At 52.4% G+C, this 25,592-nt stretch overlaps 1 protein-coding gene across 21 annotated transcripts in view; it reads left to right on the forward strand.

Moving 5' to 3' along the window:
- The window catches only part of RAP1GAP2 (RAP1 GTPase activating protein 2), a 229,796-nt gene that overhangs the window by 199,258 nt on the left and 4,946 nt on the right, over positions 1-25,592 (forward strand). For 13 of the 21 annotated variants that reach the window (XM_072747957.1, XM_072747963.1, XM_026016233.2 and 10 more), the window contains 12 exons: positions 243-372; positions 2,462-2,617; positions 7,604-7,675; positions 8,166-8,252; positions 9,509-9,643; positions 17,057-17,194; positions 19,006-19,127; positions 21,328-21,441; positions 21,655-21,772; positions 22,225-22,351; positions 25,042-25,118; positions 25,515-25,553. In XM_072747957.1, coding sequence (XP_072604058.1) covers positions 243-372; positions 2,462-2,617; positions 7,604-7,675; positions 8,166-8,252; positions 9,509-9,643; positions 17,057-17,194; positions 19,006-19,127; positions 21,328-21,441; positions 21,655-21,772; positions 22,225-22,351; positions 25,042-25,118; positions 25,515-25,523 — 1,285 coding nt within the window. In that variant the 3' untranslated portion in view covers positions 25,524-25,553. The remainder of the gene's footprint in view (positions 1-242; positions 373-2,461; positions 2,618-7,603; positions 7,676-8,165; positions 8,253-9,508; positions 9,644-17,056; positions 17,195-19,005; positions 19,128-21,327; positions 21,442-21,654; positions 21,773-22,224; positions 22,352-25,041; positions 25,119-25,514; positions 25,554-25,592) is intronic. The other 8 variants (XR_011999763.1, XR_011999759.1, XR_011999762.1 and 5 more) reach the window with 1 other exon arrangement.

The raw sequence follows: 25,592 nt of genomic DNA on the forward strand, positions 1-25,592 counted from the left end.
CCCACTGACCCTGTGGATGTCCTGCCTCTGTCTCTTAAATAATAGACTAATGGGCAGGACTCTGGAGCTTGTGTGTGCTGAAGCACAGACCTGCCTGTGTCACATACATCATTATCTCTGTGTCTGGCTCTTCCGTGTCTTCTCATTCCTTCTCCTGCTCTTGTATCCTCAGAAGGTTGCGCCACGTAGCACATTTCTCCTCACAGTCTCTCCCTCCTGCTCTTGCCCTGTTTTACTGACAGTTTCCGAGGAGGCCTGGATGTGACCCACGGACAGACGGGGGTGGAATCTGTGTACACGGTATTCCGGGACAGGGAGATCATGTTTCACGTCTCCACAAAGCTGCCGTTCACCGAGGGAGATGCCCAGCAGGTAACCTGGCTCAGGAGGGCTTTGGGTGTGTGGGGCGTGTGAGGTGAAAGCCTGCTTCTGGTCTTAGGTAGTTGAGGGGCTGCAGCCCCCTCCATCTTTTCATGATCCGGAGGCCAGTCTGTTCCATTAAGTTATCTCACCCAGGTGGCTCAGTGTGGTTAGAAGACTGTGTCCCGGTTGATTAGGGGCAGAGCTGGGAGCAGAGTCCAAGTGCCCTGCTGGAGCACACTCAAGCTCCAGCAGTGCTCATGTAGGGTGGTGGTGAGGGGGACATGATGGAATTTGCAGAGAGCAGCTTGACGCCAGCTCTGCTCTCAAGGATGTGTGACCCCCGACAAGCTGGTTAACCCGGTGGCCTCATGTTCCTCATGAGTCAGAGGATTGTTGTAGGCATCACCTAAGGTTCTGACTGTAGGGCTCAGTACAGTGGCTGGTTGGTGGCAGGCTTCTCTCCTGCCTCAGCAATAGGCGGCAGGCCCCCCAACAGTGATCATTGCCCCAGACATAGCCCCGCCTCCTAGCCTTTCTAGTTTGCTTGGCCTCATCTCTCACCACACCTGCTCGTGGGCAGGAATTTGGCCTTTATCACAAGCAGGGAACCTGGGTGAGACCCCTGCATCCAGCATTTTCTGCCCTCCCTCATTTGCTGCTTCTGAGAGTGGCGTGTCCCCAGGGTGGCCTGGCTCTTCTCTCCGTGAGCCCTGAGACCAACAGCAGAGGCCTGGCTGTTGCACCATCTGCCCCCTCCCACTCTTTGTGCTGTTTCAGTCTCTAGGAAACTCAGAAAGGAAGGTAGGCTCTCCACCAGACTCTGACCCATTCCTCTCTGAGCAGAGATCTGAGGAGGGAGCACAGATGTAATACTGTAAACATAGTGCCTGGCTTCTTAGGGAAAAAGGAAATTGGCAAATGAGACTGTGATTTGGCTCTAAAATAACCACTGAATGTTCCAGAAACAAATGGGAGCAGGATTCCTTTTGAATCTAAAGTAGGTTTTCTCCCCACATCTCACTTTCGTCTCTATCCCTCATAGCCTCCTTGCCCTATGCCCCAGCCTGGGGCTCTCTTTCAGTCTCCCTTGTAGTCAGTGGGAAGTACACAGGGCTTGGCTCTCTGCAAAAGACTGAATAAATATTAATTTTCTCCTCCCAAGAAAGGGGAGGAAGAGGGGGATAACTTTTACAGTTTGTGTAAAAGCACCCAGCATGGGGCTCAATCTGTATAGCAGTGCTCTGGAAATAGGACTGATGTGAAACATAGGGCCTGCATGCCTTAGGTGCCTAATAAAGGAACAAATCTGAAGGTGAGCACCCAGCCAGAGCTCCATGTACAGGAGGGCCCCAGGATTGGAAGTCCTGTGTATGAATACAGCACAGCATGGGTCCTGATGCACCATGGTAGGTGCTTGGTGATTCAGATCACCTGTGAAAGCACCTGGCCCAGTTTGGGACACAGAATCAGGCTTGGGTTTCTCTCCTGTGACCTCTGCCAAGCCAAGTTGCCCTCCTTCTCTGAGTGTGGCTCTCCTTCACTCTGGTGTAGAATCATCTGCCCGCTCATCTGGCTTATCCACATTTCCATCAAGCTCTGCCCACCCCCTACTCCCATCTCCTTTTCCAGGAAGCCTTCTCAGATTAGCACCAGGCCTCTGATTTTACTCTCCTCTCTGCCCCCAAAGGGCCAGACACTTCGTGTGGGGAGCTGATTTAGCACATGCTGGCTGGTGCCTTTCTTTCTGTTCTCAGGTAGCTTCACCTGTGTTTGTGTCTCTTCTGGATCCATTACTGGCTTTACCAGGGCAAAACCTGTCCCTCACCTTTTAACTCTTCTCCCTGAGTCCTGAGTCAGGGCTCTGCATGCTATAGAGCTTGGTAACATGCTCGCTAGCCTCTACCTAACATATTAAGTGTCTTCCCCATGTTTTTCTTTTTGATGGTTTCTAAAGCCTGAGGAAAACTCCCTTGAAGGGCTAGGTCTCAGAGTTTCAGGATAGAATAAAGATAGAATTATGAGAAATTTCCTGCACAGATCTGTTCTGTTTTCAGGATGTTCCTAGCTGGCTTATAACAATGGCCCGCTTTCTGTTTAGCTCCAGAGAAAGAGACACATTGGGAATGACATTGTGGCCATCATCTTCCAAGAAGAAAACACACCATTTGTCCCTGATATGATTGCTTCCAACTTCTTACATGCCTACATCGTTGTGCAGGCCGAGAACTCAGGCACAGAGACCCCGTCCTACAAGGTGAGGAAAACGATTCGGTGGGGGAAGTGGTAGGCCCAGGCATCTCTCCACACATTCTGGATTTAGTAATGTCAGGGACCACTAGTGCTCGGTGGCTCCTCAGGTCATTCTCCAAGATGGTGCTCCTAGTGTTGGTGTGACCAATGTTCTGAAGGCCCAAGTTCTGGGATTTGGGACCTGGACTCTTGTTGGAAGGTACCTTCTGAAGTCATCTCATCTTTCTGGCTGCCTCCAGGTTCAGCAGCATCTGACTCAAGGATTGAGAAACTCCTGGTGCCTCTGTTTGGAATCTGGTGATGCCATTGGCTGGACTAAGGCAGAGCCAGGGGAGAGCAATAAAAGAAGAGAAGGGGGTGGGTGGCGGGGGGACTGCTAGGACATCGAGAGGAAGAAGGGTGGTAACAAAGGGAAAAAATGTAAAAGAAATGGTGGTGGTGAGAACTGTGGAGGGGAGGGGGCCCGGTAGGCCCTGGCCTGGAGTGCGTCCTACTGGTTTAGCTGTTCTGGAAGAAATGATAGATCTTTAATTTGAAGACTCCCACAGAGTGGGGTTGCAAGCAGCTGAGTCCAAGCCTCCAGATCAGTAAGTTGTCTTCCAGAATGGCTCAGTGTCCTCCCTAATGCAGAAAAATCCCAGCAGCTCTCACCTGGCCCGTTCCTGATGGTGGTACCATCAGCCTTTTCTTTCTCTTCTCTGTAGGAAACAGTTCTGATCTCTTGTGCAACAGCTTCTCCCTATCTCAGTGGTGTTGGGGGGTGTGGGATCCAAGGGAGATAGACTGAGGCAGGGTCTTTTAGGTGGGTTAGTCTTTGAATCCCTTGTGGATATATGCAAAATGTTGATATGCAAACTTGTTTATGCATAAAGTGGTGAGTTTATGTGATACTTTGTGTTTTAGGGGGAGAAAAACCGAAGCTCAAATTCTCAGAGGGCTCCTCTGCTCCTCACAGTGTTAGGAACCACCAGTCTAACAGGGAAATGAGCCTGTCATTGCTAATGAGAAATTGGGAGACCTGAAAATGTCATAATTTGGGCCAGTGCTGGTTCTAAGGACTCCTGAAGCCCTAATGCTTCCTGAAGTATCAACTTTGCTTGAAGATTTAGGAAGAGAAAATGATGCATGTAATCATCATATCAGTAGAAATCCACACATTTTAAATGCCTAATTCACGTCAACTTTAAAATTAAATATGGGACTACAAACAAAACCCCGCACTCTATGCTGTGAGGCAAGCTGATTCTTTCATATTCAGACAGTCACATTCATGCTCCTCTGTCACTGAGCAATTTCAGCCAAAAAGTTGGAAGAGCCATGGCTTGGGCATTTCCTTGATGACCCACCTTCCTAGACCAAAATGGGCACTCACTTAAAACAGCTGCTTGAGTTGTCGATGGAAGCAAGTTTATTCATTCAGTGCCTCCTGTATGCCAGGCAATGTGCGAGGGGTGGGGCCTGTGGAGGTGACATAGGGAACCAGCCTCCGAGGAGGGAGAGAGGACCATTTAGTGGTTTAGCCGTTGGACCACTCAGACAGCCCACTGGCTGTTTTCACATCTGGTCGAGGCTGAGAGCCACTGAGTGGGAGCTTTGAGGTAAAGCTGTGTGGTGGGAGGACCCTGGCAGGCAGTCATGTGCAAACATGTAGCTTGTCTGCTGGGCCTCTGAGGCAGAATGGGGCCTCCTGACGTGTAGTATTGGTTTTTCTATCCCAATAGGAAATGGACCTCAGCTAACTGGCTTCTCTACTCTCCCAAGAGCTTTGTAGAGTGAGAAATACAGAAGTCCCAAAAAAGCAGCACCTCACCTCAAGCTTTGATGCTAGAAGTCTTTACCAAGTCTTCCCAGCCCTAGCCCATGTTCTGGGGCAAAGCACTATTCTTAGAGAGGATGGCAGTAGCAGAGAAGCAGGGCCCACAGGAAGAGCCAGACTGTCCCAAGGCTGTGGGACTGTGTGGTCCGCCTGCCGGGCAAACAGCCAGGCCAGAAAGGCAAGATCTGCGAGTGGGGGCCAGGGGTGCAGAGTGCAGGGAGGCTGGCCTTCCAAGGCACTCCCTTAAGCTCTGTCCTTTCACATTCCCAGTAGCACCACAGGTGCTCAGAAGACAGAGGAGGACCTGATCCAGTTCCTCAGAGGATTCAGGGTGAAATGAGACCTTCACTGACCTCTACAGACTCAGAGGCTGTGGCAGAAGAGGCTGAGATATGCCCAGGAGCCCCCACTGGGGAGGAGAAACAGGAAAGAAGAAGAAAGGGGGAGAGGACAGGGCAGGAATGTGTAGGAAAGGCCCCCAGACCAAGAGGCTCAGGAGCTGGGGGTTCTGGCCCTGGCCTTGCCTCTGACTGCTGTGTGGCCTTGGGCCAGTTTCTTCCTTCTCTGGACCTCAGCTTCCATTTGTGTGAAATGAGGAAGTTGGACTTGACAGCCTCTGGGTTCTTCCAGCCATGACATACTGCAGGTGGGAAAGTGGAGCTGGGGCAGGGGTATTGAGGAAGAGGGGAGCGATGTGTGTGTATGTGTGTGAGGGAGAGATTAGGAAGTGATTTAGAGGAACTCTGTAATAGTTTAGGTGTCCTTTATCAGGCAGGTCAGCAGGGAAAGTAAAAAACCCAAAGCACCAGGTAGTAGGTTACCCCTCTTCAGGCACTGGCTCCCTACCAGGCACTGTGCTGGGCCCTTAGAAGCATAGTCTTCTTGAGTCTTCCCTAGACCCTGGTCAGGCAGGGTCTCTCGTTAGCCCTATTTTACAGGAAGGAAATTGAGGCTCAGAGCTTAAGTTACTTAAGGTCCCAGGCCACAGAGCCCAGAAGGGGTGGAGCCAGAATCTCTGTCCAGGTCCACCTGTGGTCGGTATCACTGAGCCGTCCCAGCAGGTGGGAACTTGGCTCTAAAATTCAGGTGTACATAAAATATTACATCAGGTTATTTTTCAGACATGAATTTTGTCCCCTGCCAGATTGGAAGGGAACTCCAGCTGAACCATCACCCAGAGCCCCTCCTCTTCCTGTCTGAGGCCACCCTGCCCCTGATTCCTGAAATTCTGCAGAGGTGTTGGGAACCCAGTGCGAAGCACACAGCACTGGGGAGGCCCCTTCCCCTCACCGCTGATCTGGTGCTTGAGCACCTGGCTCAGTTCTCTAAGGCTTCTAGGCCATTCTTGGCTGTGGCATCTCAGGTTTGGAGTGCTTGGAGGCTCCCCACCTCCCTGGCATATCCTTTTACTCTCTTGCCCCAAGCCCCAAGCCTGCTCCTGTGTTCAGGCCTCTTCCTCAGCCCTGCCCTGCCCCCTGCTGGGAGGCCTGCAGTGAACTTAGAAAACTGGGAGGTGGGGTTGTGTTCTGGCATCTTCTGCTGCTGGCCCGGCAACCCACTTGTCCTCGAGAGGAGGGAGCTGCGAAGAACTGGCACTGCGTTGGAAAGGGGTCAGGAGAGGGAACACTGTGGGAATAGAAGATACATGACTGTCACCAGGAAGGATCCTGTCCTCTGCTTTCCTGACATGGCCTCTGTGGTGGGCTCATCTGGTTGGGAGACTCAGTGGGTGGGAGGGCATGTCTGAAGCTCCTTACCTGGTTAGCACAGACCGCTGTAGTGCAAGCCAGAGAAGGAGGGCCACTGGGCTGGCAAGAGGGCAGAGGCCTGAGCTCTGGCCTCCTCCCAGGTTCCTTCCTACCAGCCCTCCCCAGATTCCTGTGTGCAGTGGGTGGTGGTGGTGGGGCTGTTTGGCAGCTAGAACCAGCCAGAAATCTTGTCAGCTGAACACATACCATTTCCTAATTCTGGGCATGTAGACAGCCTTGAGCTTGGGGAGAGAAAGCCGCACTGACCAGCTCTCTCCCACTGTTTCCTCCCAGACCCTGGCAGGACCTTCCCTTGGCCTGGCTCCGAGCTGCCTGCTTGCCCGGTCTGGCAGACTGTCTGCATCTGCCCTACTTCACAGGCCAGGGAGGCTGGCAGCAGGCCAGGGCCAGGCTCACGTCAGTGGCCGCCTAGGGAAGGGAGAGGGCACAGTCTCCAGAGAGGTCTGTGGTCTCGTGGGTTGAGAACAGGTGAAACCAGGGCACCTCCACACAGGGACAGCAGCCGGACTTGTGGGGTCTGTCCTGAGCCTGGGAGGCCCCCACACAGAGCACCTGGGTGCTGTCTCTCTGTTAGCTTGTGCTTTCCCAGGCTGGCCAGCCGTGTACACCCACCCGGAGCCTGGGTCGCCCTGTGCAAAGCAGCTTCATGTCCTCTCACCCACAGTTCTCAGCCTGGGCTCTGGTGCTCTGTTAGTTCAAGCCTCACCTGGACGGTCTGAGCCTATGCTTAGGGCCAGGGCTCCTGAACACGAGTCCACCAACCACACAAAAGCTCTGAGGAGCATTTAACAGTTGCAGATTCCTGGGCTCCACCTCAGAGCTTATGATTCAGTAGGTTTGGAGCCCATGCAGTGGGGATTTATTTTTGAAACCCTTGAAGTGATTCTGATGTGTGGCCACATTTGGGAGTCAGTATTGTGGGAAACAAACCCCAGGGCAGGGTCAGGGTCAGGAGGTCTGGATTCTCTGACCATCTCTGTGGCTAATCACCTGTGTGCTTGTGGGGAGATGGCTCTCAGTCTCTGGGCACGTGCTCATCAGTAAAACAGGGCTAACAGTGCTCACTTGGCCTTCTCCATGGTCTGAATATCCAGTCACATGAGGCCCCCTGGGCACTTGCATAGCAGTAAGAAGTCGGGCCCTACGTCCAGTCATCTTGCCACACTGATTTCTGGCCTCCAGGAATGCAGCAGAGAGCAGTAGATAGCTTTGTGCGGTGTAGCCCCACTTCAAGCAAGGTGGCCCTGCTGGTGGTAATGGCTCACAGGAGCCTCGTATTTACATTCTGGGGAGGGGAAGAGATCTGCTGTGAGCGGTTGGCATCGCTTGGGCCAGGGCTTGGGGTGCGTTATCCCCAGCTTGGACCCCTCTCCCTACCTTGGCCCACACCAAGATACTGTTTCAGGTCTCAGTCACTGCACGGGAAGATGTACCCGCCTTTGGCCCACCTCTGCCCAGCCCTCCTGTTTTCCAGAAGGTAAGAAATTCTCCTTTCCATTCTTACAGAAGACTCCAGGTTTCAGTGTCTGAGTGAAGTGGCTGGAGTGGGTGAGAAGCACCTTGGCAGGCTTGGGAGAATCTCCTTACCCGGGGTCTTCTCCACCTCCTCGTGCTGCCCGTCTGGCCCAGTACAGCACCCTCTGTCAGAGCGTTTGCCTCTGGGGTTGTCTTTCTGCTAGAAGAGAGTTTTGTACTTATGCCTCCATCTGAGGAGCCTCAGACAAGAATTGCCTCCTGTCACAGAAACGGTGTGGGGGGTTGACTTCCCAGCAACGGGACAGCCGGTTTCCACCAGGAGGCATCTTACCAGGTGGTCCTGGTCTGGGCTAGAAAGTGACCAAAAGTCAGAAGGGGACCTTGTAGGGGCCCTCCCCAGGTGCCCCGTTCTGCTTTCCTGTTACTGTGGCTGAAAGCCCATTTGGCGACAGCTGGGCTGGGAGCATCCCAGAGCTTCTCGTCTGTTCTAGGGCCCAGAGTTCAGGGAGTTCCTGCTCACCAAGCTCACCAACGCAGAGAACGCCTGCTGCAAGTCAGACAAGTTTGCGAAGCTGGAGGTGAGAGTTCTGTTTTTGGAAGTCTTCCTGCTACCTTCCCGGCTGCATGTTATCCAGCCTCTCCTGGGGGTCTGTTCCTGGGGGCTGCTTTAGGGGAGGAGCACTGTCTTTGCCCACCCCTCTGAGCTTTCTTCAGCCCTGTGTTGATAGAGGAACTCTTTCTTCTTGTGGAAACTCCAGCCAAACTTTAGGCCTGGCCAACCATTTGCCGGTCATTTATTGAGCACCTGCTGTGTGTGGAGACACAGTTTCTGTCTTCCAGAGGTTTTGGACTGCTGGGGAGGAGCCATTACTTAAGAGACAAACATGGCACAGTGTGGGCACTTGGCCACGATGGAGGCCAGCATGGGGGCTATGACCACTTCTGCCCATGTAGAACAGGGGTGTGCTCAGAAAGGGCTTCTCTGAGGAGGTGGCCCTTGGGCTGCTGAATCTAGATATTTGATGAGCCTTTTGCCAGGAGGAAAGATTGGGGAGGATTATTCCAGGCATGGAAAACAGCATAGGCATAGCCAGACAGATCAGAGCATGACTTTTGAGGGAGCCCCAGAGGGTTTTGACATGGCCTGAGAGAAGGACTCATGTGGGGGGTGGGTGGAGACTCCGCTGGAGGTGTGGTTGGGGGCAGGTCAGGAAGGGCTTTGAACTCAAGAGGTGAGGTGCTAATAAAGTACTTAGGAGAGTGGTGGTTTGCTTTGTATGTTAGATTACTCTGGTGTTGATGAGAAGGACAGATCCCTATGGAGGAGGGCAGGAAAGGTGGCAGGCTGGAAGCTTTTACAAGAGTCTAGGGCAGATGATAACAGCTTGCTTGTAAGGGATGACTCTTCACTGGCATAGGGGCCATTGAGAAAGGAAGTCTGTTAGGATCTGCTGACCTGGAGGGGCCTGCAAGGACTGCTGCAGGGCTAGTGCTGGAGTGTGTGAATGGTGCCCCCTGGACATTGTATGCATGGCCCTGGCCCACCATCTGGATGGAGAGGAGCTGGGTGTAGGGCTGTGGAGCTTGAGGTGGAGATCTGAGCTGGGAGTCAGGGTAGAGCCATGGGATCGCCCAAGGAGGAAGGGTAGGGGAAGAGAGCAGAGGCCACAGAGCTTTATTGCTAACCGCAGTATTTGTGAGCACGGAACCCAGTGAGGCCTCAGGTCCACACTGTCACAGGGATGCTATTGGTTAGGTGTTGGGAGCCCCCCGGGAGAGGGCACATCTCTGTCCTCTGTGCCAGCTCCGTAATCCCTACCCTCTTTTCTTTCAGGACCGGACGCGGGCCGCCCTGCTGGACAACCTCCATGATGAGCTTCACACCCACACGCAGGCTATGCTGGGACTGGGCCCTGAAGAGGACAAGTTTGAGAATGGAGGCCATGGAGGATTCCTGGAGTCGTTTAAGGTATAGGCCCAGGAGTGGGCTGGCATGGCGCATGATGGGGGAGAGGCAGGATGCAAGGCAAGAGCTACAAGGTGCATGTGGTCCTGCCCCCAGAGCCCAGGTGCCAGTATGGCAGGGTTGGCAGAGGATGGGGACCTCAGGAGGCATGAGTGGTCGGAGCAGCCAACAGCATCTCTGGCATCCTCCACATCCTTCCTTGATTCAGATCATCTCCTCCTGGCCCAGGAGTCTGAGAAGCAGGGACAGGGAGAGGGCTGGGAGCAGGAGGGGAGCCAGTACAGACGAACTGCTTCCTTCTGTGTCAGGATGAGGAGCTCAGGACTGGAAAACAAGAGCGGGGACACAGCTTTTGGGGTCTTTAGCAGCCAGCGTGTGATACTGCAGTGAGTTTTTCCAACTGGCAGGGCATTGGAGGACCTGGCCAGGGCCAGTGGGCTAGTAACAGGCAAGTAACTCCCTGTAGACCTTGCAAAAGGAAAAACTTTCTAACCATAACAACTGCTAAAAGAAGTAGTGAGCTCTGTGTTCTTAGAAGTATTCAAGTAGAGCTTGGACAGCCACTGAGCTGGCTTGAGTTGCAAGAGGTTTCTCATGCACTTGCTGAGTGTTCTGTGGGCCACACAGTGCTGATGTCCAGCATCTAGCTTGATCTGTGCAGGTGCTGTTCTGTGCAGCTGTTCTGTGCAGTCAGCCGGGCGGCTCTTGTTATTCCCACTCACACACAAAGGGACAGGCCCAGGGAGGCCTCAGCACTGTTCAAAACCTTACACCTACTCAGAGAAACAAACTTAGGTTTTCTGGTTCTTAGGTTAACATTCTGCCGGACTGCCCGCTGCAGAATGATTGGTAAAAGACAGTGTGTGTGGGGTCAGGGTTAGCCCTGTCTGTGCTGCACTCGCAGCTTGGTGCGATCCTGGGCACAGTAACGTTTCTGAGCTACAGTGTTTTACTCAACAACACAGGGATGATAAATTGGACCTCTGGAATTGCTGAAGGAGTTCACCAAAATAATACCTGATGCTTAGTAATGTGCACACTGCCTGGAATACAGTAAATGCTCAGTGAGAGCGGCAGCTGTTGGTGGTGGGTAGGGTAGAAGCCCCACACGCACTGTGCCATCTCAGGCCGCACCGCACCTTCTGTGCCCTGTGAAGGAGGCTGTTATGATGGGGATAATAATTCATTCCTGACTTTATGAATTATGGGTATCATTTTACATGTGAGGAAACTGAGGCTCAAAGTAAATTGATGCCGAATCTGCTGGGCTGCAGAGCCTGTGTTCTATCCAATCCTGCCTCTGGTTCCTGCCTCAGTGAAGATTCCACCCATGCTAGCCTGGCCTGGGCAAGCCTGGGGTCTGTCCCTGGCCACTGGGGTAGACCACAGCAGTCAGGGCCTGGCTCTGCTGGCCCCAGGCAGGGCAGCCACTGGGATTCCTCAAGGAGGCAGGGGAGGCGGGAGGAGCCGAGCCACTGGCCCAGGTGCTGGGAGACTCCAGGCGTCTGTTTCAGGTCCACAGGACAGCGACCGCCAGGGTGAAATGGGAGAAGGTGGGGAGGGAAGGGGCCGGAGGGAGAGGAAGGTCTGGGGGGACAGAGGGCACCAGGTCAGCTAGCCCCTGGGAAGGGGACAAGCTGTGCGGCTCCCCCCTGCACCACATGAAGCCTATCCCAGTGCTCCCGTATGCCGCGGGAAATGTTATCTAGCCAGTGTCAGCTGTGGGGGACCAGCTCACATAACGTGAAAGTTTGCAGAGTTTAATGGAGTGTGTGTTGCTTCCAGTTTTGCAAGTTTCTATATTTTGAAGTTCACCATTGGTTTTTTTCCAAGTTTCAATTGTTTTTTGGAACCTGGGAAAGCCGGTAGGCTGTGGCCACTGCCTATAGTGCCCAGGGAGAAAACAGCCCAGCAGCTTCATGCGGGCCGTGGGGCTTGTGGGAGGATGGCCTGAGGCCTTTTGTCTGGCCCCCTGCCTCTGGAGGAAAAGCGCTCAATCTGCCTTTGACTCCGGTGGCTCTGACTGAAGGGGTTTCTAGAGAGGAGAGGCTTCAAGACTTCATTGCGACTCATCTTTGATCCAATAGTCCAGAGCCTTTTTCTTTTCAGCCCTTAAGCCTTCTGTCTTTGTGGGCTGAAGACAGATCTGCTTGTGCATTCTGCTTCCACTCCTGGCCCTGAGGTAGCACTTCTGGGAGTGCGGGAGCGGCTGTCAGGGTGGTCACACAGTAAGCCTTGAGAGCTCTCCTCGTCATGATGAGCTTCACCGAGTCGAGTCGGGAGCATCAGCACTTTTGCCCTGTCCCTCCCGCCATTACCCTCTCGGGTCCCAGGCTGTGGAGGCCAAAGCTGGGGGCAGGCCAGGTGCAGCAGCATGGAGCCTGGTGGCCCCGGGGGTTTCTGATGTCTGGGCTGTGCCTGTGGCCAGGGCTGTGGTCTGATCTAGCTCAGGAAACCACCTCTCATTTTGATGTTTCTTCATGCACCCCTAGGGTGGTGCTGTGGTGTCAGAATTACTAGTATTCCTCAGGGAGCTTCTCACCCAGACCTCTGTGGGACTCCTCTTGAAAGAAGAGGTGCATGAAATGATTCCAGAAAGAAGTGTTGCATGTTTGATGCCCTTCTGGTCAAAGGTCTCATCTCACATGGAAACAGTTGAGAATTGGGGAACCCTGGGTGGCGCAGCGGTTTGGCGCCTGCCTTTGGCCCAGGGCGCGATCCTGGAGACCCAGGATCGAATCCCACATTGGGCTCCCGGTGCATGGAGCCTGCTTCTCCCTCTGCCTGTGTCTCTGCCTCTCTCTCTCTCTCTGTGACTATCATAAATAAATAAAAATTAAAAAAAAAAAAACAGTTGAGAATTCCCAGGGCTAACCACAGTCTCCCCCGCCCATCCCCTTGCCTCTTGAGACCGTCCTTCCCTCTCCCAGGAAGCACTCCCATCACTGCCCTAGAGCGAGCTTCTCAGAACCTCCCACCGCACAGGATAGTTCTCCCTTCTTACCTCGATTCCACGGGCTGTAATTTAAGCTTTCCTTCCGTGAGAAACAGAACAGTTGGTTTATGGATGTCCAGACCTGCTTCTCAAACCAAGTGCTCAGATAGTCTCAGAAATCTGCCAGTTCTACCAACACTTAAAAATTTTGCATTTTCACTTAGATGATAATCTAAAAATATACATATTTCCAATTATAGAGACTAAACTTTTGCAGTGAAACTCACAATGAAAAGCATTTCTGTGGAATAAGTAGGTATCTTGAAAATGCAGTCCCTACGCCTGCTGCTGTGGGGGTCTGTGGGGGTATTCTTGGTCTTGCAAGAATATCTTCCTTTATAAAAGACCTATGCATTTTTCACCTTTGAAAAATATTGATCCTCAGACGATTGTTCTCACATGCTGTTCTCAGCTGCTACCAGCTGTTGATGAAATTTGTATTGGTCTGTAATCAAATGAAAAGAAAAAGTAACACCATTTGATATAGCTCTGTGATATGTATGCAAAGCACACGGGAGCCACATTTTGAGAAACAGGGAGCTAGCCCAGCCCTCCATGAAGCTCTTCATGCAGAAGGGGGATTGGAGGACCAGGGGGAAGAGGCCCAGTGGCAGAGTGGGGACCACAGCCAGCAGGGACAACTGCAGGTGAATTTCTCCGGGAACTTTGAGGCGTGGTGACAGCTAATGCACTGGTGTACTGTGACCCCTAGTGGCAGGAGAGGAGCACCAGGCAAAGTACCTGCCAGTAGGGCTGCCTGGGTGGCTCATGGTTGGAGCCTGGTCTATGGAGATGTGGAGGGTATTTCCCTCTCCTGTCAACCTCCATCCTTTGTTTGCCCTGGTAAGGGGACAGAGGCCTGGTTCCAGTCCTCAGGGTACCTCAGGACACCTCCTGATGAGGAATGATCTCAGGAGGCAGGCAGTTAGCATCCCTCTCCCCAGGCAGCCCTCCCTCTACTGCCTGCCTGTGCAGATAGGCACGCCCCCCTTAGTACTCGTGCCTTGCTCTGTCTCCTTAAGTCTGTTGAACTGAAACAACTCACAGGGGCACCTGGGGGCAGGGGGTCTCAGTCAGTTAAGCATCTGCCTTGGGCTCAGGTTGTGATCCGGGGCTTCCTGCTCAGCTGGGAGTCTATTCTTCCTCTCCCTCGGTCCCTCCCCCCAGTTCATGGGTGAGCATGTACTCTCCCTCTCTCTCAAATAAATAAATAAAAATAAATTTTAAAAAATACGTTTTTTTAATTTGGGGCACCTGGGTGGCTCAGTGGTTGAGTACCTGCCTTTGGCTCAGGGTGTGATCCCAGAGTCCTGGAATCAAGTCCTATTCAGGTTCCCCATAGGGAGCCTGCTTCTCCCTCTGCCTGTGTCTCTGCTTGAATGAATAAATAAAATCTTAAAAAAAAACACACAAAATAATTCACAGAACCCATTTGAAAGCATAAGGGAGCACAAACTCATAAGGAAGCAAGGATTGTGGTTGCCCAGGAAAGACATGTCCCCTACATAATGCTAACTGATAGCTCAAATCCCTGCTGGAATGAAGTGATACCCCCTCTTTTTTCTTATCCCTCTCCCTCCAAAGGGGAGCCTGATCAGAGGTTAGCCATGAGCTGAGCTGAGGGCTGGGCGACCATCAGGGCCAAGGAAGGACACTGGAAGCAGAGGTGGTTAGCTGGGAGGAGCACAGACTCAGGACAGTTGTGTCCTCAGACAGTACAAGGACAGCTGGGTAAAATACGGGAATAGACTGGCCTAAGACTGCAAGGCCTAGAGCTGGTAAGACTTCAGCTCAGTGCGTGGGAGACCTCTCCAAAGGTTGAGCAGTGCACCCCTGAACAGGCAGTTTTGCAAGCAGTGAGCAGCCTGTCCCTGGGAAGATGCAAGCAGAGGGGACACTGTCCTTTCTCTGCCCTTCCCCCCTTCCTTGGACTCTTCTGCCCACTTTGAGGTTAGTGTTTTCAGTTCTTCATCAGATTAAAACGTAAAATCCTTTAGACCATATTGCTGGGTTATTTTGTCCAAGTCAAGCTTTAAGGTTTTGAGGCAACCATCGCGTCTCTCACCTGAGAGCAGGGGAGAAAGCTGGCCTGGAGTGAGCAGGTTTCCCACCAGGCATTCAGTGCACGCGGCCTCCTGTTGTCCTCATGCAGGACCGTCACCACATTGTGCAGATGAGGGGGCTCTGTGTCAGAGAGGTTCATACGTTGCATTGGGAAGACCAGGAATCAGACCTCTTCCTGTAAGTGTCAGGCAGCAGATGACCACCCTGCATATCCCTGGAATCCCCAACCAGCCCATTGTCTCCTCAGACTTTTCCTGCTGATTCAGACAGCGGCAAGGGCATTTGAGGACACAAGATCCTCCCTCACACCAACCTTGGAGCCTTTTGAGAAGAGGCTGGGGGCCTCTGCTTTCTAATCACCCTTTAATCTACCAACCAGTTCAATTATATGTTCAGTTGGGACCACTTTTTGGGATACGGGGGACCCTTTCATCTAGATTCCAGGGGCCTGAGTTGGAGTCCACCTCCTACCCACGGTATGACCTTGGGCAATCATTTGCCATTTGGGACCTTTTCTCTCAGTGCCTGTCCTGTCTGCATCTCAGGGTTGTTGGGAGTAAGTTCATAATAATGAAGCTCATAGTAGATAGAGCAGAGCCTATCATACCACACCTCATCTTTCTTGGAAAGAGACTATGAGGAATGCATCAGAACATGCACGATTAGCTGACACATCATTGTTAATGACAGCAGTAGTGGCGGTGGCACCCACAAGGGCACCAGCACAATGTCATGATGCTGAGATTTATGGAGCACTTGACTCACTAGGGAACCTTGCTGTTCATCCAGGGACACCTCAGTGCGGTGCCACACTCTCAGTTCAGTTCCTGCTCTCAGTTTTTGAAAGGGTGTATGACTTAATGTTGTCTCTGGGTGATGGAATGAATAGAATGTGCTGGCTGGAAACTGTTGCTAGGCGATGCCATTCTGTGGTTAGAGACAGGGAGAGATGATGTCCTTCAAGTGGTGTCTTTGACTCACACAGGAGAGGCTCAATGACTTCAGGGACAGGAGGTTGGTGGGCTCTGTGCCTCCTTGCAAAAGTAGCAAGTCTCCAAGGCAGTCATCTTTGCAAATGACCCCCCTTCCTGAATTGGCTTCCTGCATCCATACGCTTGTCCTTCTGAGTCAGTTTTCTGAAGCTTGGTTTCTGAGAACCTTAGCCGGCTCCCACAGTAAGGAAAAGCCGCGAGCCCAGCTAACAAGGAGGCTCAGGGTGACTCATGGCTCAGGGTGGCTCTCAGCATCCAGATTCTGTCCCTTGTCTCCTCAGCAGTCCTGGCTGGTCACCTCTGTCCCGCAGGCTTGATCCCTCACAGCCCCAATGTGGCTCCTTACAGTTCAGGTACAGAATGTCACATCTTTTTTGGCAATCCTTGAGACCACCTTTCCTCCCAGCTGCCAGAAGACATCCTCTCCTGCCCCTGCCCCCCTGGCAGGGGAATAGGTTAGGTGACCTCCTTAAACTGATCATTGTCCTGTGGAGGAAGAGGGGAAATTGGACAAGACAGTGGTGCTGCCACCAAGGAATATGGTGGGGGTGGCATTTTATGTGAGCAACTCATGATATCTCCATTTGTGTATCTTTGCATGCATTAGGATTTATATCTGGATCCTCTGTTCTACCCCCTACTAGCTGTGTGCCCCTGATCAGGTCGCTTATCTTCTCTGAGCCTTAGCTGTGAAATGGGATGGAGGTATTCACGCTGTGGGCTTATTGTGAGAATACATCTCAAGCTCTTGACAGAGAGCCTGGCACATCACAAGTCCTCAATAAATGTGGCTACTCTTCTTTTGGCATGCTTCCTGTGTGTCCCTCCCTGCGCTGGAACTGAGACAATGGCAGGAGAGGAGTCAGGGATGTGTCAGACCTGACCCCTATCTCTAAGAAGTATCCACATCAGCTGGGGAAACCAGATGCATTCCTAAAATTAGGACAATGCTAAAAGACCCAGGCCTGTGGGAGTACTCCCTCTGTGTTAACTAGCTGTCCTCACTATGGCCACTGTCCTTGGGTCTGGTTCCAGAACAGCAGAGACCTGCACAGTGGTCGGAGGGAGCAGTCGTCACCTTCCAGGCCAGGCCCCTCTCTGCTTGGAGGCTCAGCAGTCTTGATTTTAGCTGTTCCTATCCATGCACATGTTGACAAGCCCCCGATTGCCCTGGGTGTCCCCTCCTGGACACTTCACTGTTTGCTGGTATGCCCTTTGCTCTCTGGTGGCCCCACATGGGCACAGGGCCCTGTGTGGCCTGAGCGTGCACAAGCCGAGGGCGATGTCCACAGACCCTGCCAGGAGGGTGGGGACATCCAGCGGACTGGGCTGCAGCTCTCAGGTCCCTGTCACTTCTCCCCTCAGAGGGCCATCCGTGTGCGCAGCCACTCCATGGAGACCATGGTGAGCAGCCAGAAGAAGCAGCACAGTGGAGGCATCCCTGGCAGCCTCAGCGGAGGCATCTCGCACAACAGCATGGAGGTCACCAAGACCACCTTCTCGGTGAGCGCCGCAGGCCCTGGGGGGTGCCCAGGTTCCCAGGGGGCCCCTCTAGGCCTGCCAAGGAGGGTACATGCACCCAGGCGTGGGCCAGGGGACCAGAGCAGGACCCTGCCTGTGAAATGGAGCCTCCATCCATCACAGGTACGGCTGGGGCTGGCCCAGAAGAGAAGCCCTCCCTGTCTCCTTCCTGTTTTCTGAGTTCCCTTGATGGCTGGGCTTCCTCCCTGCGGTTCACCCTGCAAAATGATTTCTGTGCCCAGGGGCTTGGGACCCGTGAGGTGAGGGGTATCCTTGCTTTGGTATTAATGATCACAGTAGCCACCCCCGGCTTGCTCTGCACCTGGGATGGAGCGCAGTAATTTCACAGACATTATCTCATCTGATTCCTGTAGCAGATGTGTTCTCCATTTCAAATTTGAGGAAAGAGGTGCAGAGAGGTTTAGTAACCTGCCACAGGTCACTTAGCTCAGCTGAAGAGCTGGGATCTGGGTGCGTGTCTCCCTGACTGGGAGTCTTTGCCATGAATCACTGTGTATGCAGTTCCCAAGGAAAGAGCCTGGCATGTCTGTGGGTTTGGGCCTGGCCTGCTTGCACCAGGGATGGCCAGGTAAGGGAACCACACAATTGGTCCATTTAAAAAACAAAATGACTTTGGATTCCTATAATCTAGGATTTTTTTTTTCTTTTTCAAATAGAATATACCCACATTGATACTAAGGATTAGTATTATAAGTGGTCTTACATAATTCATTGAACTTACCAAATATTTTCATAACTATTGTTTTGTTCTACATAGAAGGTCTGTGAAATGAGCAAGGCAGGACAGTTATCCCCATTCTGTAGATGAGACGGGGGCCCAGAGAGTTTGGGCTCCTTACTCAGGTTTCACAGCACACAAATGGCACAAGTTGGAGCCTGCTTTAGAGGCAGTCTCTAAAGAATGACTGCAGTCTCCCTCAATCTCATGTTCATCCCCCCTGTATGTGGCAGAAACAGAGCCACATTCTTGGCGGGTTGCCTCGGCCTGTGGATGCACGTGGTCTTGGCTCTGCTGCTCATTCTGTTTTGTTATTGAGACACCCAGTGTGGAACCCAATTATTTGTGAGGAATGGATGGAGAGTCCGAACCCTGGGTTCTTGTCCTGCCAGTGATTCGCTGTATGACTGTAGCCCAATCCCCTCACCCTTTGGCTCCTCAGCTTCCTCATCAGGAAGGTGAGAGGTTGGACCAGGTCACCCTCAGGGCTCCCTTAGCTTTGTGGTTCTCAGGCTGTGATCCCCTGAACCATCCTGACTTTTTCAATATGCTGAGCTCTCTTTAGGGTGGCCCTGACCCCTTGTTCTTCTAAGAATTCTGGTGTTTGGTGACCATTACATGGGGCCACAAAGTTTGACTTAAGAACACAGGAGGGCAGCCCGGGTGGCACAGCGGTTTAGTGCTGCCTACAGCTCAGGGTGTGATCCTGGAGACCCGGGATCGAGTCCCACATCAGGCTCCTTGCATGGAGCCTGCTTCTCCCTCTGCCTGTGTCTCTGCCTCTGTGTGTATGTGTGTCTCATGAATAAATAAATAAAATATTAAAAAAAAAAAAAGAACACAGGAAAACAGGCTGCAAATGGCTGGAATCTGGGGGTCTCAGCTCCTGTTACATGGATCTAGCTTTCCCAGCTGCCTTGCTATTTTCTGGGATCTCTTCCAGACTAGTTGAGGGGTGCAGGAGCTATTTGTAGACCAGAAAGTGGGGGTGGGGGTGAAGAGAAGGAGACTGGGGTCTGGAATGGGCTGTGAGCACTCATTTTGTCATTGGCAGCCTCCAGTGGTGGCGGCGGCAGTGGCAAAGAACCAGTCACGGAGCCCCATCAAGCGGCGGTCGGGGCTCTTCCCCCGTCTGCACACAGGTTCTGAAGGCCAAGGCGACAGCCGGACTCGATGGTAACTATGCAGGGCGGGGTTTGTGGGTCCTTCCACCACTGCAGCCGCCAGATGCCCAACCTTGGGGAGTGCTTTGCACAGCCTCAGGAGATAGCTTCCTTCTAACCTTGATCCGCACTTTAGGCACCCGCACATCCCAGCCCCTCACTCTGCTCTGTCCACTGAGGCAGATTTGATCAGTCTCTGTTCGGGACTTTCTAGAATTGTCCATGTCACATTTGGAAATGTTGGTTGGATTCTTTTCTTTTTTATCTCTTTTTCCAATGCTCACTCAAATATTTGCTCTTATGGAAGCCTTCCCTGATTCTGCCAGACAGTTCAATGAACTTTCCTTAGGGCTTCTAGAATGTTTTCTCTCTCTTTCTCTCTCTCTCTCTTTAAGATTTTATTTATTTATTCATGAGAGACTCAGGGAGAGAGAGAGACCGAGACATAGGTAGAGGGAGAAGCAGGTTTCCTGAGGGGAGCCTGATACGAGACTCAAATCCTAGGACCCCGGGGATCACGTCCTGAATCAAAGGCAGGTGCTCAACCACTGAGCCACCCAGGTGTCCCCAGGTGGTGTTTAAGGCAGATCAACAAATACCACCACCCAAGGCAGTGTGGAAAATGCCTGGAGAACACCAGTATTTCAGGGCAAGGGGAGAAACAGAAGGAAGATGAGAGAGAAGAAAGCCAAGTGGGGAGGGATTCCAGGAGGGAGGGTCTACAGTGTCATACGTGCAGAGAAGCCTTACAGTATGGCCCATACCCCTGCATGGGTGGACAATTAGGAGGGCATTAGCAGCCTCATTAAAAGTGCACTTGATGGACTCACACTTCTGGGATGGTTGTCATCAAAAGACAGAAAAAAACAAGTGTTGGCAAGAAAAATTCAAATCCTCAGGCATTGCTGGTGGGAGTGTAAATGAATGCACCTGCTTTGGAAAACAGCCTGGCAGTTCTTGAGAAAGTTAAACATGGAGTTACCATATGACCCAGCAGTTCCACTCCTGGTATATGCCCAAGAGAAGGAATACATATGTCGACATAAAAACTAGCACACAGATGTTCCTAGCAGCATTACTCATAATAGCCCAAAGTGGAAATGATCCAAATGTCCATCACTCCATGAAGGGATAAATAAAATGTGGTATATCTGGAAAGTGGGGTATCTTTTTTTTTTTTTTTTGCAATGGAAAGGAGGAAAGTACTGATATATGCTACAACTTAGATGAACTTTGAAAAGACCGTGCTAAGTGAAAGAAGCTGGTCACAAAAGACCATGGCACGTTGTGTGACTCCATCTATGTGAACTGTCCAGACTGGACAAATCCAGACAGAAAGTTGACTCGTGATTGCCAGGTCCTGGGGGAGGGGAGCTCTGGGAATGGTTATGAGTGGGTCTGGAGTTTCTTTAAGAGGGTCTAAGATGTTCTAAAATTAGATAGTGCTCATGGTTGTGAATATACTAAATATACTAAAATAGACTGTGAATATACTAAAAACCATTGAATCATATACTTTAAGTGGGAGACTTGTATGTGGATTGTATCTCAGTAAAGCTGCTATAAAAGTTGCATTGAGGACAAGGCTATCTTGTCCCCAAGAGGGGACATAGGACAAATTGTGGGCATCAGTACATGGCCTTTGTTAAACCACAGGAGAAAGCCCTTGGGCCCTTGGCCAGGAATAGCCTATTTACCAAGATGCCCTTCCCAACTGCCTCATCACATGGATCCCAGGGAGCTCATACTGTGGTCTGTGTGAAGGGTATCCCTGGAGTTATGCATGCCAGCACCACCCAGGAGACCGTGCGCATTGGGTTATTTCCCTGCTGTGGGAGTGGATGTCAGAGACCCCACTCCATTCCCTCTGTGGTCTGCTCTTGACTTAGAGCTCTGCCAGGCAGGATGGCCAGCGAAGGGGGGAAGTGGACTTGGGCTTGGGGGCATCAAGCCAGGGCTCTTGCTTGTTCACTCTTGACTCACCCAGGAATCTAGAGGAGCCCCTGATGGAGCAGAAAACCCTGTTGTGCGCTGTGGCATGAGTGGGGCTCAGGGGAATGGAGGTCCTGGTGGCTGTTCCCTGGCAGGAGTGCTGTGACCCCACAGGCCCTGTGGTACTGAGAGCTGGTTAGGCTTATCTCAGGCCTGGGGGTGGGATGGGGGCTGAGGGGCTGACTTCATGGCCTCACACCTCTTTATTCCTGTTCCCTTAGTGATAGCGCATCCAGCAACCCCAAGACCCCGGATGGTGTACACCCTTCTCAAGAGATAAAGTCTGAGGCCTCCTCCAATCCCAGCTCTCCAGAAATCTGTCCCAACAAGGAGAAGTAAGAGAATGAGGGTGGATGGAGGGCTGGCCGTAGCCACTTGGAGCCCTGGGGTACACTCTCTGCCGAGAGCCAGCATTTATGCTTTGAGAATTCTGTGGAGGCAGGGGCATGGGGAGTCACTGGTGGGCAAGCTCAGCCTCTACCAGGTGTGCCCTACATGGGGAGGAGGTCCAGGGTGTGACCAGGCCTGCCCTTCTCCTGTTCCCATAGGCCCTTCATCAAGTTGAAGGAGAATGGCCGAGCCAACATCTCCCGCTCCTCCTCTAGCACCAGCAGCTTCAGCAGTACAGCGGGGGAGGGCGAGGCCATGGAAGAATGTGACAGTGGGGTAGGTGTGGCTCCATCCGACCCTGGGGACCTGGGAGTGGGGAGGGCAACCTGGGCCCAGCCAGACAACCGCTGGATGCAGTAACTAGCTGCTGTGGGAAGAGCCCCATCCTGGCCCTTTGGCCCTATGGGGGAAAGGGGACGTATGGGAACAAAAGGTGGGCCAGCCATTTGTCTCCTCTCCCTGGGAGGGACATGGGAATGGCAGCAGGGGACTGGAGACCAGACTGAGTGGGGTCTCTGCCGTAGCCTTCCTGGCCAGAGAGGAGAGGGTCAGGGGCACTTCTAGGGGCAGGATTGGAGGCGGCAGAAAGAGCAGGTCCAGGTGGGAAGTGGGGGCCAGTGACTACCCTGAGCTTGCAGGAGGCCTGGGTCAGGCCTGCCATGGCACAGGCGACCCTGTGGGGCCGCTGAGGATGGAACCAGCCTCACTCACCCGGCCTCTCTCCCCAGAGCAGCCAGCCATCCACGACCTCGCCCTTCAAGCAGGAGGTGTTTGTGTACAGCCCCTCCCCGAGCAGCGAGAGCCCTGGCCTGGGGGCAGCTGCCACCCCCATCATCATGAGCCGGAGTCCTACAGGTTAGTGGGGTGTGGTATGCGCCCTGTGGGTGGAGAGGGGTGCGGGGGCTGTATCCTGACCACTGCTCATGGCCTGTGAGCCCCGTGTGCGCACGGGGGCTGTATCCCGATCTCTGCTCATGGCCCATGAGCCCCCCACCCCCGCCCCGCAGAAATCACGTAGCTTGCACTCTAGCCCTTGAGCCCTACTAGCTCTCTTCATCTATTCACCGGCATTAAGATGCATGTGTTCTTATGGTCTCCTTACTCCTGGGGACACCAAGGCTCTGGAAGTTCAGTGGTCTAGTAGAGGAGTTGGGATTTGAAAGCAGAGGCTCATTTGCTGCACACTGTCCTTGATGCTGGGTCTTCTGCTGCAGGGATGGCTGTGACAATGCAAGGGTACAAAGTGGACGCATGTTGCAGGGGGAGGGAACCACACTGGTTTCTTGGGCTACAGTTTGTGGAGGGGACAGGTGTGAGAGGGCACTGGGCTGGGGCTGCCGTGGAGACCCCTGCAAGCTGGGTGCTACCCTGCTGGTGAGAGGAGCCATTGAAAGGTCTTAGGGAGAGAAGTGCTATCTGTACTAGAGAAAGACTGTTCTGGTTGCCGCGGCTGACCGGGTGCACGGGATTGGTGGGGAGTAGACACAGGGAGGGAGATCAGTGAGAGGTCACAGTGGGCAGTGAGGGGTGGCTGGGCTGTGGATCAGGGAGGGTGCCTGGAGCAATAGAGAGGGATGTGGATTCAAGAGATGTCACAGAAGTAAAATCTTCATGGCTCAATAGAGAAGGCTCAGGAGGGCAGAGTCTGGGCCTTTGGGGTTTCTCTGCCCACTGCAGTCAGGTGGAGCAGGTGGTAGCAGCTCTGGGAGAGGTGAAGGCTTGGAGCATGAGGGGAGCACCATCTGAGTGGCTGCACACAGCAGGCGCTGGCAGGGCACCACTGGCACCCAGAAATCAGAGCCTTGCGGTCCGGCCCCCAAGGAGTGCAGCCCAGAGTGGAACCAAGTGCAGGATTGTGGGGCTTGGGTTCATATCCTTGATCTGCCACTGACTGGTGATGCGACATTGGGCTGGTTACATTGGGCAGAGCCTTTCTGTACCTCGATTTCCCTGAGCAAAGACTGGAGGGAGGGGAATAGTTCCTACCTCACGTGGTTGGTTGTGTGAAGGTTAGATGAACTTAGAGTTGTAAGAGACTTAGAACTGTTAACCTAAATGTTAAATAACAGGAATAGAACAATAGTGCAGTTAATGGTGCTCCATCAGTGGACATCCAATAGGCTGAGGCTGAGAAACTCTAGTCACGTGATAGAAACCCAGAGGGAGCAGTTCCCATGCTTCCTTTCATCAGCGCCCCATGCTGGGCTGCTGGCATGGGCATGGACAGGGCCTCCTCCCAGAGCATCAGTCTCCTCAGCTGTGAAGTGGGGTAGGAATGGAAATTCCCTGATATTTAAAAAATAAGGTTTAATTCAGTATTGAAGGAATGAATGAAAGAATCTGTAACCAAGCCTGGCCTCTACTTGGTATTAAATACCAATGTAAATAAGCTTTAAAAAAATATGGATTTTTAAAAGATTTTATTTATTCATGAGAGACACAGTGGGGGGTGCAGAAACATAGGCAGAGGGAGAAGCAGGCTCCATGCAGGAAGCCTGATGCAGGACTCGATCTGGGACTCCGGGATCATGCCCTGAGCCAAAGGCAGATGCTCAACCACTGAGCCACCCAGGCGTCCCAGTAAATAAGATTTTGAGTAGCAGGAGGTCTAGAGAGCATCTGCCACTTGCTGAAGATCACCCACGGCATAAGGGGACCTTTAACGTGCCTGGTGACTCCCTTTAGTGCTTCTGGCACCACCCCGTGTGCTTCTCTCTACCTGCTTTCCCTGCACACAGGGCTTAGCCCTGGGGCCATCTCCTCTTCCCAGCCTCCTCTTCCTAGCCTCCTGTCTCATGGGAACTTCCCAGTTCCAACTACAATGCATTTTCAAATTTCATCGACATATGTATTTCTCCTTTTCTTTTTAAAGATTTTATTTATTTGGTAGATAGAGTGAGCAGAGGGCAGGAGCAGGGAGGAGGGGCAGAAGCAGACTCTCCACTGAGCAGGGAGCCTAATGTAGGGCTTGATCCCGGGACCCTGAGATCATGACCTGAGCGGAAGGCAGATGCCTAACCAATTGAGCCACACAGGTGCCCCAAATTTCATCTGTATTTTTAATGTTTCCTTCATTAGTTTTAGCTTAGACAACAAAACTATAGGTCAGGCCCTGAGTTTGTAGCATCCACTGATTTCTGAAGTGTACATGCTCTACCATAGCTGAACTCAGGCCAGCAGTGTGCTGTGTAGCCTGGAAGAGGCATCAGGCTCCACGGACATAAGTAACCCAAAGAGAGTAGATCATAGCAAAATGCAGTGAAATAATTGGGGAGCAAGGACTTTTGAATATTTATGATCTTTGATGAGTATGATTTATTGAATTGTAAGCTTCTATAATTTAACTTTTTTAAAAGTTCCTGGGTTCACCAACCAGCTTACATTTCTAAAAATTTCTAAGTTTAGGAGTTAGCTCTAACAAATTGCTGCAGGTCAGCTGGAAATGCCTAGTGGAGGAGGGGCCCCTTCTTCTGCCCTCCTGTAGCACCCATACCCCAAACTCATAGCCCTGGTGACCTCTGCATGGACACTTCTCTTTTTCCTAGATGCCAAAAGCAGAAACTCCCCGAGGTCAAATCTGAAATTCCGCTTTGATAAGCTCAGCCATGCCAGCTCTAGTGCGGTAAGGATCTAGGGGCAGGAGGGTGGTGGGGGGAGCCTCTTGCATCCCACATTCCAGCCTTCTCCAAGAGCCAGGTGTCCTTCTTGGGGTCCAAAGGAAGGGGGCACTTCCCACATCCTGCTGGGGGAAGGACCACTCTGGTCAGATTTGGGGGTGATGCTATAATCCCCATATGGTACAGGCATCAGCCTAGGGGATGCCAGCCACCTGTGCCACACCTGCTGTGTTGGAGTCACAGCTTTGGACATGTGCAAGTGTGAGCTGGGAACTCTTGGATCCTCGGGTCCCTTCCTTAGCTCACTAAGGAGTTGAGAGCTGAGCACACAGAGGCTGCAGCCAGTGGAGATTATGTTGTCTAGTTACTTAACACTCTTCTATGGGTTTTTCTTGAAACAGGGTCACTAATGTGAAAGAGGAGTCCTTCGCTTGTCAAAGGTGGGTCAAGGGTTTGTCCTGTTGTGACCATGAGGGAAG

This window comes from Vulpes vulpes, chromosome 2, assembly GCF_048418805.1.
Source record: "Vulpes vulpes isolate BD-2025 chromosome 2, VulVul3, whole genome shotgun sequence".
NCBI classification, from domain to species: domain Eukaryota; kingdom Metazoa; phylum Chordata; class Mammalia; order Carnivora; family Canidae; genus Vulpes; species Vulpes vulpes.